Source organism: Kogia breviceps, chromosome 4 (genome assembly GCF_026419965.1).
Source record: "Kogia breviceps isolate mKogBre1 chromosome 4, mKogBre1 haplotype 1, whole genome shotgun sequence".
In the NCBI taxonomy this organism is placed as follows: Eukaryota; Metazoa; Chordata; class Mammalia; order Artiodactyla; family Physeteridae; genus Kogia; species Kogia breviceps.
Genome location: NC_081313.1, coordinates 46,523,807 through 46,542,701, shown reverse-complemented (window position 1 = coordinate 46,542,701; position 18,895 = coordinate 46,523,807). Strand labels below are relative to the sequence as shown.

At 38.0% G+C, this 18,895-nt stretch overlaps 1 protein-coding gene across 4 annotated transcripts in view; it reads left to right on the top strand.

Annotated features, from left to right (window-relative positions):
• The window catches only part of PDE4D (phosphodiesterase 4D), a 1,495,323-nt gene that overhangs the window by 529,790 nt on the left and 946,638 nt on the right, over positions 1 to 18,895 (top strand). For all 4 annotated transcript variants that reach the window (XM_067031002.1, XM_067031004.1, XM_067031001.1 and 1 more), the window contains one exon: positions 3,217 to 3,446. In XM_067031002.1, coding sequence (XP_066887103.1) covers positions 3,217 to 3,446 — 230 coding nt within the window. The remainder of the gene's footprint in view (positions 1 to 3,216; positions 3,447 to 18,895) is intronic.

The window sequence follows — 18,895 nt, the reverse complement described above, 5'->3', positions numbered from 1 at the left end:
AAGGTTAAATGACTCAGCACCACAGAAGTAATTAGTGGCAGAGGCAGGCCTAGATCTCTGTCTCCTGACTTAATCAACAAGGATTCTCACTAATTTCCACTGTTTATGTAGGGCTCAATTCTGTTCTTTTTTTTTTTTTTTTTAATGTTAGGCATATTAAATTATGGTCAATTACTGTGTGTTCAATTCTTTTCTGGAAGTATGCACCTTGCCAGGGACCATACTTGTTAGAGGTAGTACAGAGTAATTGTTATTAGTTTCAGGTTTAACTAAAATAGATTTGGGTTTGGACTTTGACTTGTAGGGTGATCAGTCATCCTAGTTTGCTTGGGATTGGTGGGTTCCCCTGAACATGGGACTTGCAGTCTTAAAAGCAGAAAGGCCCAGGCAAACAGGAATGTTGGTTACCCTACTAACCACATGGCTGTGTGACCAGAGCATGTGATGATAAAGGTCTCTGTTTCTTTATGTGTGAAATGGGAAAAGTAATAAAACCTAACCCAGAGGACTTCAGTGAAAATTAAATGAGGTGATATATGAAAAGCACAGCACTCACTAAGTAAACCCAGCACTTGATAAGGACTCAATAAATATTAGTCATTATTATTAAAACTGTTTTCTAGTTTTATTGAGATATAATTGACATACAGCTGTGTATAAGTTTACTGTATACAGCATAATGATTTGACTTAAAAATATTGTAAAATGATGACCACAGGTTTAGTTAACATTCATCATCTTGTGTAGATACAAAAAAAAAAAAAAGAAAAAGAAAAAAATACTTTTTTCCTTGTGATGATAACTCTTAGGGTTTACTCTCTTAATAACTCTCGTATATACCATCCAGCCATGTCAACTGTAGTCATCACGCTATACATTACATCCCTAGTACTTATTTATTTTATAACTGGAAGCTTGTACCTTTTGACCCCTTTCATTCAATTTCCCCTCCCCCACGCCCACTTCTGGTAACCACAAAGCTGATCTGATGAGTTTGGGTTTTTTCTTTAGATTCCATGTATAAGTGTGCTCATACAAGGTTTATTTTTCTCTGTCAGACTTACTTCACTTAGCATAATGCCCTCAAGATCCATGCATGTTGTCTCAAGTGGCAGGATGTCCTGCTTTTTAAAGCCATTATTATTACTAATGTTGTTTTACAAAGGAAGTAGGTTCCTCAAAGCACAGATTCTCAGAATCTAGATCTTCATATCTAGGACTTGAAATAAATGAACTTTGTGTTTAGCTTTGAGGTCTTCTTTACCTTCTGGGTGCCTTCTTTTTTGTTTCTATTTATCCATGAAATTAGACAATAAAACCCAAGGCTGAATAGAAGCCACCATTGGATGTCCTTTCACATTTTTCAAGCTATAAATCAGAAAAAGACAAATTTTCTGTTTTTGGAAAAAAATATGGATGAAGGAAGTATCAAAGGCAGTATAGTGCTATGAAAAGATAAAGGGAATTAGCCTGGATTATAATAATAATAGCTGCCATTTTGTTGAGTGCAAACTGTGGGCCATCTATTAGTGCTTCAAACACTTTGTATCTCTGATCCAGACAATGACCCTGAGAAGTAAATATTATTATTATCCTCAGTGTTCAAGTGAAGAACCAATCTCAGTGAACCTAAGTTACTTGCCTAAAGATGGTAGTATAGTAAGAAGTACAACAAAGGTTCTAAACTAGGTCTGGACTCTGCAAAGTCAATGCACTTTTAACTTATAACCAACAGGCTAATTTTGGAGAAAGTACTTTGCCTCTCTGGGCTAGTTTCTTCACCTGTACAACTCAGAAGGAAAGGAAATTGCCATGATTGCTTATCACATTGCAGGTAATGAGCTATGCACATTACATTCATGATCTCATTTAATTCTTGTGGGTAAATATTATTTCCATTTTTTTATGTGTGTGGGTGGAATGGGTGGGTCATCCTCCATCCTGACAGGGAGTCACCCTTACCAATGGGAAGGTTTTTTAGGAAAGGGCAACTCCTACTTAGTTTCCAGAGCCCTTCCTTTCCACATCTCAGGAAATAACCACTTCAAACAATATGCCAAAGAGACACAGTCGAGGGTGGCCAATTCTGCTCCCCTACACACTGGTCCATGGGAGAGACCCTGCCTGGCCACCCACCCAAAGAACAGAGTCACTCACCAAAGCCCTCCCTGAAACACCACCTTTGTCTCCTAAAGACCAAATAGGTTGTGGAGGATAGTGGTATGGGACTTCAGAGGGGAAAAAGGCCACTCACACGGAGACAGAAAAGCAAAGGTTTGGCCAACAAATGTGTGCTACAGAGACGATGGATCTATTTCCATTTTTATGGTAAAGAAACAGAAAACTTAGAGAGATTAAGCAACACTCTACAAACACAAATGGCAAAGTGGCAATGCAAGGATTCTAAAACTCAGTGTGTTATCTGATAACATTTGGTGGCTCTATCATTCTGTGTATATGGATATAATAAACGTTGCCAGACTAGACTTTCCAACCACTTGGAAATAATTATTACTTATGTAGCAGTATATTTTTTCAACTAGAATCAAAATATTAAATTTTCTATTCGCAAAATTCATCTGTGATTTAAATATATTTCTACTTGGTACTCAGATGTTCATGTCTTTTTTTCATTCCCCTCACAAAGTCTTATCATAAAACTTTGTAAAGAATATCTGAGTAAAATGTGACATATGAAAATATGTTACAAATATGGTCCTAATTATGAAGAAAAAAATAGGACTCATTTTATTCCTCTTTCTTCATATATTTATGGGTATGTAATATGTCAAGAGATATATATATATATATATATACACATAAATATATATACACACACACACACATATATGAAATTTCCACAATTCATTTCATATTCGGTAGAAAAATGTTTTGATTTACCCTTGATTTCATAGAATTCATGCACAAAACTCATAAATTCTAAGATTATTGGAAATGTCAGTTAATTGTTAACAACCAAGCCATATCTAAATATACTGGTGAACAACTTTATTATTTTTAAAATAACTCTAGATTTCAGTTATTAGTTGTAGTCTTTTCACCAAATATTGTTCTGTTAATATCATTGCTTTCTAGTTAGCATTTTTCACGTATAATTTTCCCTCAATTTCTTTCTCCAAAAGTGTAAAGCCATCATGTAATGATAAATCATGGGACTTTTGTTGATTACTGTACTTTCTTGAACTTTTGTCTTAGGCCTCTGAGGAAACACTGCATTCCACTAATGAAGAGGAAGACCCTTTGCGAGGAATGGAACCCTATCTTGTACGGAGGCTTTCTTGCCGCAGTGTCCAGCTCCCCCCTCTCGCCTTCAGACAGTTGGAACAAGCTGACTTGAAAAGTGAATCGGAGAACAGTCAAAGGCCAACCAGCCTCCCTCTGAAGATTCTACCCCTGATTGCTATCACTTCTGCAGACTCCAGTGGGTGAGTGACCTTGGCGATATTTCCCCATTTTATATTTTAGGTGGCGATGGTTATCTGTGATCTTTTGAGTTTTGTGGCTCATTGCTTGATTTGAACAGAAGTAAAATGGGGTTTCTAGAGCCAAAAGAAAGAGGGGTGATTTTTTCCTCAGGTAATATTGCAATCTCTGCAGGAGGAGACGTTTTAGTCAAATTATTTTACAAGGAGGACTTGAAAAGGTATTGATGAATGATAATGAGTATCTGGCGAAGGGGACCTGGACTTGGAAATTGATATTGGTCATAGGTAATTTAGTAGAAAATTTCTTAACAAATGAGAACTAATGGACAAATTACCATGTAGGCATACATACCTGGAAATGGTAGGCAATGTTCATTGATGCAAAGCAAATTTGGAATCAGGAATAGATTGTACTATAATTAGAATCAAAGGAAATATGCAGTTATAGTCATGAGCCTAGTAATTTGGCCTTTGACAATTTCAGGTGTTGCTTACCAGAATACTGTTTCAGTTCCCAGCATAAGGCAGTTTTATTCTGCATTAGTATGTATAGAAGAATCAGATGCAATACAGCCTCCAATTACAAATGTAATATTTCTAGTTCCTACTTTGCAGAGTATTTATGTTTTTATTCTTTTTCTGCTGTTTACAATGGAGTTTTTACTCTCTAATAGCAATTCACCAGATAAAATATTGTCAAAGAAAGTGAGGATAGTGGGTACATCCGTTATTTGTTTTCTTGGACAGCTCAGCTGCATTTTAAGAAGAGAGGAGGAAACTAGTGGAACATAGACAGACTCTTGAGAATTTACTAGGATTACAAGAACAGAGCAATTTGTTATGCTGAAAATGTGATGCTCCCTCATTCCCTGCCAAGTTCAAGGCATGTATGTCTAGAGGGGTACCTTTTGGATTTTCCTAAAAGTTGTGGTCAGAAAAAATTTCAGCAGTAACTGTCATCTAAGATATTGAATTTAGCTGTTTGAATTGTTACAGACCAGTTCAAAGCACCTATGTTATTAAAAGTTATGAGGAAACCACTACTAGGTAAATAAGAAGGCAACAAATTCTTACTTTGAAGTGATGGAAAGAGGAATTACATATGTGATGTGTTTGGGTTGTTTGGGGTTTTTTTTCCTTTGGATGAACCATGTATATAAAGAAGACTGTACACCTGTTCATCAGACACACTAAATCAGGTGGGAATTTTATATGACAGTTTGATCTGAGCATGCTTTGAAAAATAGTCTCAGAAATCCAATTTCCCCTCGTTGGCGTCAACACCGCTTCATCTGTGTAGAGAACAGGATTCACTGCCAGGTGTGTCAGAGGTCACCAAGTCCACCCCTATGTTCATTAATTTGCTAGGAGAGCCCAGAATTCAGTAAATAGTTGTATTCGTGACTGGGATTTATTACAGAAAAAGAATGCAAAGCGAAATCAGCAAAGAGAAAGGCACATGGGGTAAAATCTGGAGGAAACCAGATACAAGCATCCAAGAGTTCCTTCTCCCAGTAGAGTCAGACGGGATGCACTTAATTCCTCCAGTAATGAGTTGTGACAACACATGTGAAGTGTGTTCACCAGGGAAGCCTTCTACCAGGGAAGCCTATTAAAGACTCAGTGTGTGTATGAGGTATTTAGGAGTCACACTCACAGAAATAGAGTAGAGTGGAGGTTGCCAGGGGCTGGGGCTAGGGGAAATGGGGAATTGCTATTCAACGGGCATATAGTTTCAATTACAAAATGAATAAGCTCCCGAGATCTCCTGTACAGCATTGTGGCTATAGTTGAAAAGACTGTATTATGCACTTAAAATTTGGTCAGGAGAGTAGATCTCATGTTAAATGTTCTTACCACAATAAAAAAAATTAAAAACAAAAAATAACAGATAAGATTCAGTGCCCAGAACTTTTACTGGGGGGGTGGTCACTGGGGCACCCTCTTCGTAGCATGTGCCTAAATTCCAGATTCCCAGAAGGAAAGCAGTTGTTCAGCATAAACCACATTTTTTACACAACCAGTTTAGGCAGTTGGCCACTCTTACCAGTTAGGGAACAGTGGGAACCCTCCTGAAATCCAAGTTCACAGATGCCAGCTAAGGGCTCACCTTTCTAACAGGGTTTTCTAATGATAACAGTTGCAGGCCTAGTATAAATGCTTTTCTGCACAGCAAGTTTATCTTACAATCATTATCTTGCTTTCTCTACCTTTGAGGAAGAAGGGATTATAGTTATAATTAAAATGAAAATGAACTAATTTAAGCCTGTGTTGTATTCAATTAACTTTGGTAGCTCAAAAAATTTGGTGGCTAAACATGATTTCTCTTTCAAAGCTGGTGTTATATCATGTGCCCTTAAAAGAAACTGATGCAGTATATTTAATATGCCTCTGTGTAGTTAGGCAATGCATATAATTAAAAATCTCAGGTAAAAGCTAAGCTTATTTAATTAAATTTGAATGTGTTGCTAAAAGCAAGTAGCCTCCAAGTGCCAAAGAACTTAGAGATTCAGAATTGTCTGTATGATAGTACTTCTGTTGGTTCAGAGTTTGTTTCCTTTTTAATCAAGGATCTAAGACTCAAGTATAAGCAAAACAGTGCTTACAATTTACAGATTTGTTCAGTATCTTGGAGAAAAAAATTTGTGTTTTAGAGAGATGAAACAAGAGTGACTTGTCTGTATCAGAAAGCAGCCAGGAGAAACCATGGATGAGAGTGGCAGAAACAAAGACTAAGGATGTCCTAAAGGGATTCCTATTATCTTTTGAAGCAAAAATAACCTAGTGCCAGGGCACAAATAGAGACGCAGACATAGAGAACGGACTAGAGGACACGGCGGGGAAAGAGGCTGGGAAGAAGTTAGAGAGTAGCACTGGCATATATACACTACCAACTGTAAAATAGATAGCTAGCGGGAAGCTGCTGTATAGAACAGGGAGATCAGCTCAGTGCTTTGTGATGACCTAGAGGGGTGGGATAGGGAGGGTGGGATAGGGAGGGTGAGAGGGGGTCTTAAGAGGGAGGGGATATATGTATACATATAGCTGATTCACCTTGTTGTACAGCAGAAACTAACACAAAATTGTAAAGCAATTATACTCCAATAAGGATGTAAAAAAAAGAAAGAAAGAAAGAAATAATGAATCAAGTGAATAAATAATTGATCATTTGGTCCAAAAAAAAAAATTTGTCAACTGAGTATCTGAGAAATGTAAAAATCAGGAATATAATTTTCTGGACTATCTAAGCTTTGGAGGGTAAGCAAATGGTAAAGTTAGGGATGACTATTCCAGTTAACCAAGAATGCAAGCTTCCTTCACAGCTATCAGAAAGGGATAATGGGTAATTTAGACTATTTTAGCTAGGTTTCCTACAGCCCCATTTCCCATCATTAAAGGTTAGTAGGCCCCCAGGTCCCACTGTCAACTTACACTGAGACATTGGCAATTGTGAATCTCTGATGGGAAAAAAGACTTTTCATGCCCTTTGGATTTATTTATTTATTTTTGCTCTTTCTTCTGGGATATCAGCACATCAGACACTTGCTCTGTCGAGTATTACACAGTGGGTCTAGAGACTTGTGCTACCCCTTTAGAAAGCCATGATGTGGTTTCTTAAGGGAATGTTGGTGGGCAAAAATGAATGTTATGTATGGCAGCTATTAACTTCCTCATGAAGTGCCTGGGTCAAGAGCCTGAGTTCAAGAGGATTTTTTAAAATTAATACTTTCACAATTCTACTTGGATTTGTTTTAACCAGGCAATGTGAATGTGTTCAAATGTCCACTATTTAACAATTCTCTTTGAGTATGCCTAAGGTGTTAGCTTGTGTGTGTTGTGATTTAGCAACATTTTGAAACTTTCAGTGATCACAAAACAGAATTGTAAGGCCCGGGATGCCCAGAACCTTGAATTCACCCACCAGTTAGTTTTCCATATAAGATAGGATAGGATGATGCAGGCTTCGTGGCTGTTTATTGACTCTTACTGAAGTAAGAGAGACATCTATTAATGTCTTGAAATGTTATGAACTTGGCAAGAACTTGGAATGTCATAGGTTTCTATATTTCTATCCTAAACAGTTTTCTATCCATTTACTTTCTTAAAACTTTTTATATATGTATAATTTACATGCAGTAAAATACATAAATCTTAAGTATGCATCTGGATAAATTTTATATATTTGTATACTCATGTAATCACCATGTAATTTCCTATCTTCTGTCACTAAAGATTAGTTTTCCCTCTTCTTGGACATCATATAAATGGGATCATATAGTAAATACTCTTCGTGTATGGCTTCTATCACTCAAGATGTTTTTTGATATTTATCGTGTTGGTGTATGCATCAATAGTTTGTTCTTTTTTTATTGTGGTGTAGTATTCCATTGTATGAATATAACATAATTTATCTATGCACTTTCATTGGTGGCCATTTGGGGTATTTCTAGTTTGGAACTATTATGAATAAAGTTGCTATGCACATTTTTATACAAGTCTTTTTGTGGGCATATGCAATTATTTCTCTTGGTTATATTCCTGGGGGTACAATTTCTGAGCTGTAGGTAAGCATATATTTATTTTTACTACTGTCCAACAATTTTACAAAGTCATGTACTATTTTATCCTCCCACTAACAATGTGTGGAAGTGCCAGTTGTTCTGCATCTGTACCAACACTTAGTATTCTCAGTCCTTTCATTTTAGCCATTCTAGTGAATGTGTAGCAGTATCTTACTGTGGTTTTAATTTACATTACCCTGATGAGTAGAAATATTGTTTACCTTCTAATATGCTTATTGGCTATCTGGATATCTTCTTTTGTACTATGCCTATTTAAATATTTATCCAGGTTTTTTTAACTTATTGATTTCTGGGGGGTGTTTCTGTATTCTAAACATGAGTCTTTTGTGAGATATATGTATTGTAAATGAATATTTTCTCTCATATCATGGCTTGAATTTTATTTTCTGTTTACTTTTAATATGGTGGTAATATTAAGAACCTCTGAAATGTGTGTGTGTGTGTGTAGGGAAAAGTGTCACAGTGAATGGTCAGGGAAACAAGGATAAGTGAGATGGCAGTGGAATTAGGCTGGAGAAAAGAGAAACAAGGATGGGCAGATAACAGGGAAAAACAGTGAAAAGGAAAAGAGTGAAGTTTGCAGGGTGGAGAAGAAAGTGGAAAGGGGGAAATGGAGGCAGCTTGATAAGGGCAAAGGAGGTAATAAGGATGACACTTAACCTGCAGGGAAATTGTACTGAGAGAAAAAGACAGTTGATCCCTTGAATATTGAATGGTGGCAAATAGGACATCCAAGCATTAAGGGGGCAGACAGAAAAGTTGAGAATGAAAAGACAATATGTTCATGGTAGACAGTGGCAGAGTAGTAAGTGGTTTAGAGTGGGGACTCCGGATAAGGTGGTCTGAATTTGAGTCTTGCATGCATCACCACTTACGAGCTATCTGACCTTGGGAAAGTTCCTTACCACTCCAAGTTTCTAATTTCTAAAGGGCAAAAATAAAAATAATGAGAGTACCTACCTCATGGTTTTATTGTGAAGATAAAATACTTGGTACTCTTTTGGCATGTTATAGCTACTTACTGTATAACCACTACTGCTACTGCTACACTTATTTGCAAAAATATCAGAGCAAATCCTGTTTGTTTTTATCAGTTTCCTTGTTAGAATTGGCCTCAAAGATCCTCTATTAATAACTCTTGGGGTAGAGCTGAGTGTTCTAGCAGATTTAGGAGGCAACCAGAAATTTGTTCCTGGTTCAGAGAGTTAAGATTGTTATGGAGCTGTCACATTTGTGTTAAGAAGTCTAGGTCTTGCTTTTGGCATCAGTCCACAGACATGCCCTGCTTTCAAAGGTTATTCAGTTATGTTTGGAATGAGATCAGAGGTCCTCTTCATTCCTTACTTCCTCCTTGTTTCACTTCTATAACAACCCTTGCTGACTTCAACATAGTTCCCTGGTCAGAATCCTCTGGAGGAATTAGGAGCTCCCCTTGGCCCCAACTCTGGCACTGGCTTACTTTCCCTGGGTGATCCATGGACCCCCCAGATACTCTGAGGAGGGTTTAGCTTGCCACACATGGAACACTTCTTGCACACAAGTGGGAGATTGTGGCAGCAGGGGGAGGGTAACGGGAGATAGTGCTAAATCTCTCTACCTGTGTTTTAGAGATAGTGCTAAATCTCTCTACCTGTGTTTTACTGCTGCATCAGCTATAATAAAATAAAAGCCAAGGAGTAAGTTGTCCCCTTGTGACAGGATGACACACCTCTGGATGGATGTATATTCAGGGATACATGTAGGTGGAGAATATTACAAACACTTTCTCATCACTAGTGCCCCATTACCTGTCTGGAGAAGAACACTGTGTGCATTTGTATTACTATGTCCTATAAAAAAAAGAAAATGAAAAGAAGTTAAAGGAAGAAATGATCACTCTTGGGGAAAAAAATCAACTCCCCAACATAGGAGGAAGGATTACTTTAGTCAAATAAGGCTTCATATTATAAGGATCTTGCAGAAATATTTCCTTGAGTTATGTGCCATTCACAGAGGAGCTGGTCCCAGATGCCAGTTAGACTTTGGATTCTTTGATCAGCTGCCCACCATCTAATGTTCTTGAGTACACACAGTGCCTTAGTGTGAACATAAAAAAGCTAATTTTCAACATTTTGTTACTGAATCAAAATCCAAACAAAATAAAATGAAGAGAAACAGAAGCTTGGTTAAAGCAGACATCTGATTTTTCAAATTTCATCCTCTTAACTTAAGAAGGTATTGACAGGGCTTCCCTTGTGGCGCAGTGCTTGAGAGTCCACCTGCCGATGCAGGGGACATGGGTTCGTGCCCCCATCCGGGAGGATCCCACATGCGGCTGCGCCCGTGAGCCATGGCCGCTGACTCTGCGCGTCCGGAGCCTGTGCTCTGCAACGGGAGAGGCCACAACAGGGAGAGGCCCGCGTACAGTGGGCATTTCAGATTTGAAGTATTGTGGATATAAGGATTTATGAAGCTAAAGAGTTATATTTCATGGTGAACCCGTGAGACTTGCACCTTCATATTGGATATGTGCTCAAGTTTCAAGATATTTATCTGATAAGTTCTTGCTGAAAGCGATGTGGAAGATCTATAACCCAGTAAGCAAAGATTTCTAAAATTGAAAATGGGCACACATGACTGTGATTATAAAATATCCCTTCAGAAATACGGCGTTCTTGAGCTGGATTTGGTTTTAAAAATAATCACTGCAAAGTAATAAGGAGGCAATGTTTGCAATAATCGTAAAGATACATGCTATATAAAAAAATAAAACAACTGGATTCCTTTGTCTTTGATTTTTTTAAATGCAATTTATTTGTATAGTGTTTGTCAAAACTTCTCGGAATATCCACAAAACATCACAAGACTTATTTCTATAGCATTTACTCTTGTTTAATTGAATCAAGTTTTACTTTGCTTTGAAATTTTTGAGTTTCAAGATTAACATAGACTCTAAGAGTGATGGAGCATTTTGCTATATAATCTCTTGGTAAATGACATCTTGAATCTAATGTAAGCTAAGATAAACGACTAAATAATGATGACAGTTTTCCCTCACACATCACAGAAACTCTGAGTGTTTTATGGTACCTGTCATGCCCTAAATTTCCAGAAAGTAAAAATATTTCCAATGAATGAAAAAGATATCCAATAAATGATAATTTGGTTAAAATAGAGAATACATTAATTATCAAACTCTCATTTATTTTTCAGACTACTGTAGTACTTTTTCATTCTCGTAGTACTCTCTGGCATCCTAATTAAGGTTACTCAAATGGACTGATACCATACCACAGTATTTTGATCTCAATTTGTATGTCAGTAAAGTAACATGTACTGGGGAGGGTTTACTTTTTTTTTTTTTTTTTTTTTTTTTTGCGGTACGCGGGCCTCTCACTACTGTGGCCTCTCCCATTGCGGAGCACAGGCTCCGGACGCTCAGGCTCAGTGGCCATGGCTCACGGGCCCAGCTGCTCCGCGGCATGTGGGATCTTCCTGGACCAGGGCACGAATCCGTGTCCCCTGCATCGGCAGGCGGACTCTCAACTACTGCACCACCAGGGAAGCCCGAGGGTTTACTTTAGTAATCAAAGGTTTCTATCTCACCAGGCTCCCATGTTCATAAAAACACTAAACAGAGTGATGACTTGTGCGTTTAGCACACCAGAGCACCTGGTCCCTGTTTTCAAACTTTTCTGTCAACTTTACTTGTTTGATAGTATAGATTGGTTAGAGATCCCATATTTTCTAAAAATTAACCTGGTGAAGCATTTAATTTACCATGAAAAGTGATCGAAGAACACGATACTGTGGCAGGCAGAGTGCAGAGCTGAATAAAAACACTTTAATTATTTTCACCTGAGAATCATCATTTTTCAGCTCCTCAGATAGCTGCCTTTCCACAAACACTACCCTGTTTGACCATCCTTATATAATCACTGAAGTGTTTGGGGAGAGTTTCCAGGTCTTTCAAAGTCATGTTCTTCTGTCTTGCAATATCATGTTTGTGGGGGGAAAAAGTAGGTGAAAGCACTCTGATTGAATGGCCTTTGTTTAATTGTTATGTGCTCCATAAATGTATACATTAATTTACACTTAGTATTGGCCAAGTGTATCAGTTCAAGAAGAATAAAACAAGAAAAATGCATTCAGTTGAAATTCAGGAAAAGATGAAGTTAGCAAACTCTTTCCCCCTACAAATAAATAAGCACCACAAAATGGAAAGAAGATTTCTTTAAAATAAAATTGTATACATAAAGAGAACTATGGGAAAACTATATGACCTCTTGTGTTAAACACACTTTTTTGTTATTGTTGGTTTTGCTGAAAATCCTGGCTAGTTGGTTAGAATTCTTTCTAACAGCTTAAGATTTAGGTGTTATTTACTATACCAATTTATCTCACTCATTTAGAATCTTTTATCCACGTAAAAGGAATTAAGTGGAGCTAAGCATTGTTAGACCTATTCCAAATCTGTGGAATTCAATCAAAATAGGATGCCATTTAGTTGTTTGATGTCGTTTATTTAACATATCTGGATTGACTTTATTTGATGGATTAGCATCATTTACCCTAAAGTTGGTGGCTCTGAGCCTGGGAAGGGTGAGACCTTTGCCCGCATTTCCAAATGGGATTTACCTCAGGGTGTTCTGATTTTTATTCCAACGTGATTCCTAAAAAAATGTGACTAATGCTTAATGCCATAATAAATACACACATGCACACACACACACACACATACACACCTTGTATGGAAGCTATACATAGAAACTCAAAACTTTAGTATACATAAATAATAGTAAAATATATAATTTAAAATATACAAATAAGATTTAGAATACACATTTTAGAATACAAATATATACTTTACCATTGACTCTCTGGACCTTTTCCATTTTTTAGTCATATATTTTAAGAGTGTTCTCCTTCTTTCCTCCTCCACTAACTGTTCTATGCCCGTTAACATGTGACTCTGGCCTTCTTATTTCTCCAATATTATTTAATTGAGATTAACTTTATTTCTTAAAGTTGTATGTTTCCACACATATTAGAAAATCAAGTTAAATTTTATAAATAAAAAAGAATAACTGCATGTTATGTTGGTGAAAATGTTCATCTACTCCATCATGTATCAGTTATGTATTTATGTATTCATGTACACATGCTTTCAACCATTAACAGTGTCTATTTTTTCTACACACCGAGCTATGAACTGGAGATGGAAGCCTCACCAAGACCAACACAGTCTCTTCTTTCAGAGAGTTTAGAATTCAGCTGGGCACACAAACAAGAAAACAGACAACTACAATCCCATTTGTTAGGTATAATGCACATATATGACTGAGGACATGCAGACTAATACAGGATAATAGGGGAGCAAATTAGCATAGACTTATGAGGAACTGACACCTAAGCTGAGACCTAAAGGAGATGGTATCAGGCAGAGAGAACAGCAAAGTCCAGTGACAGAAGAAAGCGGGATGTATGCATTCAGATAACTAAAACTGTTTAGTGTGGCTAGACCAATAGGCCATGTTGTAGGTATGTTTGATAATCATTATCATTAATTTTTCAGGTAACCGATATGTGAGGGTTTGGAATATTCTCCAGGAGTGCTGAGCATCCAAGGTATAGGCACTGAGAATGCAAATAGTTCAGTTGATTCAAAATTGGAAAGTGGGGTTGCAAGGTAAAAAAAACTGGGAAAGGGATTTGAGAGTTTGGCAAGATAGTGAAAGAAGTGATGAATCGTGGCACCTAAGCTGAGTATGAAACTGAGTGAATGTAAGAAGGTACAGATATAGAGAAGGTTGAGATCTCTAGTGGGCTCTGTGATGTCAAAGAGGTGAGATTAGAATAACTGAATAAGCTGAAAAGTTAGGAGGGTATATTTGAAGGATAGGATGTTTGGGCCTTCTGATTTAAGTTAGGTCATTTAAGGTGGTTTTCAAGATGTTAGCAGGTTTCCAGGGAAGAGAGTGACTGCAGTGGGAAAGAAGTAGTTGAAGAATTGAGAGATTTGGGCATGAGGTAACCCTTCCACAACAACACTAAAGTCACACAGGATAGCAGCAGGGATCAAGATGTCAAAGTGCTAAAAAGATGGACAGCTTTCAATAAATGAGACACAGAGACCAGGGAGATTGGCAGAAGTCAGTGATGAAGTAGAGTTGATTGGCATCGATGCCAAAAGTGAGGTTTTGCAAGAGGACAAAGGAGTTATGCCCAGTAAGTGAATGTGAGTAATTAGGAGAGCACCAACCCCATCTCAGGAAGAGGGTCAGGGCATTGAGAACAAGAGCAGCCTCCCCTCCAGTTCACTGCAGGGCCGTGATGTCCTCAGCAAAGGGTCATGTTTGAAGGAAGGTAGGATGTGGGTGACTCTTCAGAGGGGAGTTGAGGATGAAGGACAGTCTGTTTACCACAGGAAAAAAAGGGTTCCAGAAGACCTAACTAAGAAATTTGGAAGAACAAGAGAAGGCCTTTGGACAGAAAAGAGAAATCATAGAGCAATAGGGGGATAAGGAACAGAGGAGGAATTATCTATCTCAGGTAGTTCTCTGAATTAGAGCTGAATTTCAAAACATTTTCAAGAATTGGTCCAGCTGTCCTCTGACAGATTCAGGGAGGCAGAAGTGTAGCCATTTTACAAGCCCACAGGGGTTATTCTAGTCCAGATAAGTAGGTCCACAATGGTAGCCTTTGGTTCCTAGTACTTTCATCTGTTGGAAATAGCAGCAACTTCTGGTGTTTGGGAAATTTTGCATCTTTCAAGCTACTCGGCTGTGTCCTAGATTTATTACAGTCTGTGGAATATGGGGAAGGATCTGATTTTTTAATGTGTATTATCTTTTTAGTCAGAGTATTATTTTATTTTCAACTGTTTTTATTTTTTAATATTTAACTCTAACTATTTTGTCAGCTATAATAACAACTTAGGTGTTAATTAGCGTTTGGGTTTTCCTTTTGAGAATTTCCTTCCTGAGAAATGATCATTGTCTGAAACAACTCTACTTTCTTAAATATTCTTAAATACTATTTCTGGGATTCAAATACTATTCCAGCTCATCATGCTGCCAGTTGTAGCAGCAAAATCTAGAATAAAAGTGAAATTTATGTGGACAACTTCTATTTGTAGAAAACTTTTTTCTGTAACTGAGACTACTAATGTGACTCTACTGAAAGAACACAAAGGCACATGCATATGGTTTTTTCTTAACTTGGGTGTAATGTATTACTTGCAGACTTTATCTTATAGAAAACTGTGCTCATGTTAATTTTAATTCAAAACTATATGATAAGAGTTGCACAGTTAAATCCTGGGACTAAAAACCTTGATTTAATGCCTCTGCAAACACAGTTTTTTAATTCTGGTCTCTTCTATGGGTCATTTTTGTTTGTTTTAATCCTCAACACCTGAAATAGTATCTGTGACTAGCAACTGTGGAGTATGTCATAAATGCCTTAGCAAAGGATATTAATTCTACTCCAAAAATACCCACACAGAGAGGGCTTCATTTGTCTTAAGAGAAGTGTAAAGGTTGATTGATTTTCAGATTGTTGTTGGTTCTTTACAACAAATAAAAACTACATAGAATCTTTACCTTCTTATTTTGGTTTTTAATTTCTGGCATGTTCTGTTCAGTGTCCACTGGCAAAACTCTGGTGAGGGCTAATGATTTTAGGTTTAAGTGTTTCTATAAAACTGCCCTATAAGCGAAAGATATCCTTTGCAGTGGTAAAACAGTGAATGCATAATAATGAAAATTCACATTCATGGACCCTTATCTAGTCATTAAGATGATCGTTATGATAACTATATGGTAATGTGGAAGACCTTGGGAACTTTTGGGAAGAAAAGCAAGATACATAAGTACATCTCCATGTTTAAACTACAGACTACAAAATATATGCCTGCATGTGTCTAAGAACTGGAAAGCAATATGAAAATAATTAGATATTTTTGAATAACAGGATTGTGTTGTTTTCCCTCTTAATTTCTAGTAATGAAAATATGTGTTTGTCCAATCAGTAGATTACATTAAAATTGTATTCATGACTTATCTGCAATTGCATTCATCCAAGCATCTATAGAGCTTTAGTATATGATAGACACTGTTTCAAGTGCTGGGAGTATATTTTTGAAGAGATAAAAATAAAATTCTTGGTATTTTGTTTTTCACATGTAAGTCAACAGGAATCTTTGGCAAATATGAGGGGAGGAATACTTGGACTTTTTGAGTTCTCCTGATCATTTTGTGTAATCAGGCTCTACTGACAGCAGACTCCCCAAAAAGATCACCAGCAGAACATATTGATCAAGCCAAACTAAGTATTAGTCTCACTGAAATAAAGGAGAACACTGCCCTTAAACTTAGAAATATTTTAGAAGGGAGAAGTACAGAAAGGATATTTATAGTTTTATAACCTGGTCTTGTTAGGTGGAAAATGGTTGGAATTGAGAAGAATTTAAGGTCCCAGTAGCTTTGGATTAATGGGGTCTTAAAGTGAGGTGAGGGTCATAAAGAGGTTTGATGAGCAAACTGTTAGTTTTGAGAAGTAAACTTTTAGTTGGTTTACAGTCTTACAGTTTAAGAGCAAGCATTCCATGGAGCTAGTACCTAAGTTATTTTTGCTCGGTCCCAGGATTTGTTTGGCAGTAAAGCAGGCACTTAAGCTCTGACCCATAATTGTTTAGCACTGGGACAGAAAAGTGTTTTGGTTTTAGCTCTTACCACCTTGTTTATGAGTGAGCCTAGGTCCTATGGTCTGAATATTTATATACCCCCAAATTCATATGTTGAAATCCTAACCCTCAAGAGGGGGGATGGTATTAGGAAGGGGGGCCTTTGGGAGGTGATTGGTCATGAGGGAGGAGTACTCATGAACAGGATTAGTTTCCTTATAAAGAGACCCCAGAGACCCTTCACTCCTAGCCACGGTGAGAAGGCCATCTATGAACCAGGAAGTGGGCATTAACCAGACACTAAATCTGCCAGCTCTTGACCTTGGACTTCGCAGAGTCGAGAACTGTGAGAAATGAATTTCTATTGTGTATAAACCACCCAGTTTAAGGTATTCTGTTACAGCAGCCTTCATGGACTAAGATGCTAGGTTTGATACTCACTCAGCCAGACATTGCAAAAAGACAGGTGCTCTGTACCCTCTTTTTACATTTATACTATTGTCACCTCATTGTTTGAGAATATAACCCTGGGGATAGTCAAGGGATGAGAGCTCAAGGAAGGTAAGATTCTAGAGTGTGGAAAGCTGTTTTTGTTGGTTGGCATCTTCTGCTTTGAAGGGATCTCAGTGTGGTAGGAAAGAGAGGCCAGCCTTCCACCTGGGAAGCTAGAAGGGACAGATATCCCCTCTGCGCACCTCTGTGAAGCAGTTAGAGCTCAGTATGGTAAATCTGATGCTCCCAGCCAGGACTTTGAATCTTGAGAGGATGGCTCAGACCCGCCATCACATGTGTCACCTCTAAATGTCAGTGGCCTGGAGGTTGTGGCTACTGACACTGTGACCAGGGCTGATGTGTGCCCAGCTGGTAAGCAGCAGCATCCAAGGCAGACTGATGGTGTTGTTTCCTCCTGGCTACTCCTTGTTTCCAATGGATCCAGCTCGTCGGGTTCTTATATTCTTTTGATGAATTCCTTTTCCTGCATGAGTGCATCAGTGTTGATTTCTATTATTTGCAACCCAGACCCCTGAGAGGTACACAGCCCTTAATAAATGTATTATGAAGCTTCACTGCGCTTGAAACCAAAGTACAGGAGGTGCTGTGACTTTTCTGTCACTTTAATTGTAAAACCAGTAGTAAAAGTTAGTAGGGAGGAACCAAAGGGGAAAATTGAGTTTTCATTTCAGTGCATTCCTTTTACAGGTAACAAAAAAGGAGGTAGTAGAGAGAAGTGTGTCTTAAGAAGAGTCTTTTTGTCCTCGGCAAAAAGACCTTTGTGAAGGTCTCAATAAGAAGACAAGGACAGGGCTTCACTGGAATTACTCCCTTTTGACTGTTCAAGCTGGTAGGCTTAAAATGGACTCCTAATGAGAGTGGTTTGCACTGCAATTAATTAAGTGCATGAAATTAGAAACTGCATGTCTTTTCTCTCTGGAGAATATTCTTCCACTATAAGTACTAATTTATTTTAATTCCTGTCTCTCTCTGTGTGTCTCTGTATCTCTTTTTAAAAAGAAGTTCTCCCTGAAGGAAAATGAACTCTGATTGCTGTTAGTCCACTGAGAAAGGCTTCCCTTTGAACATGGGAACATACTTCTCTCTAATTCTTCCTTACATGTAGTGCTAAATTTATCAGACTTGTTCCCGATATATTTTTTTTTTTTTTTTTTTTTTTTTTTTTTTTTTTTGCGGTAAACGGGCCTCTCACTGTTGTGGCCTCTCCCGTTGCGGAACACAGGCTCCGGACGCGCAGGCTCAGCGGCCATGGCTCACGGGCCCAGCCGCTCCGCGGCATGTGGGATCTTCCCGGACCAGGGCACGAACCCGTGTCCCCTGCATCGGCAGGCGGATTCTCAACCACTGCGCCACCAGGGAAGCCCCCCGATATATTTTTTGAAACTAATGGTGAGGAAATAAGATGAGAAACTGTTGATTAAACTTTTTTTTATAGGTGTCCTTGTCTTTGAGAAGTCATTTATCTTTTTTGTAGTGTGTGTGTGCACACATGCACACGCTTGTGTGTGATCTCCTTCAGAAGTACTTCAGAGACAGATCATTTCCAAAACCTTTATCTTCAGTCTGCAGGGTCAGCTCCTGGCAGAGAGGACCCAGGCATGTTACCTCAATAGTAGAAGGTACTCCTTTCCTTCTTGGTCCCTCTCTACCTTTATGTACTATCTTAATTATATTCACAGCTTTTAAAC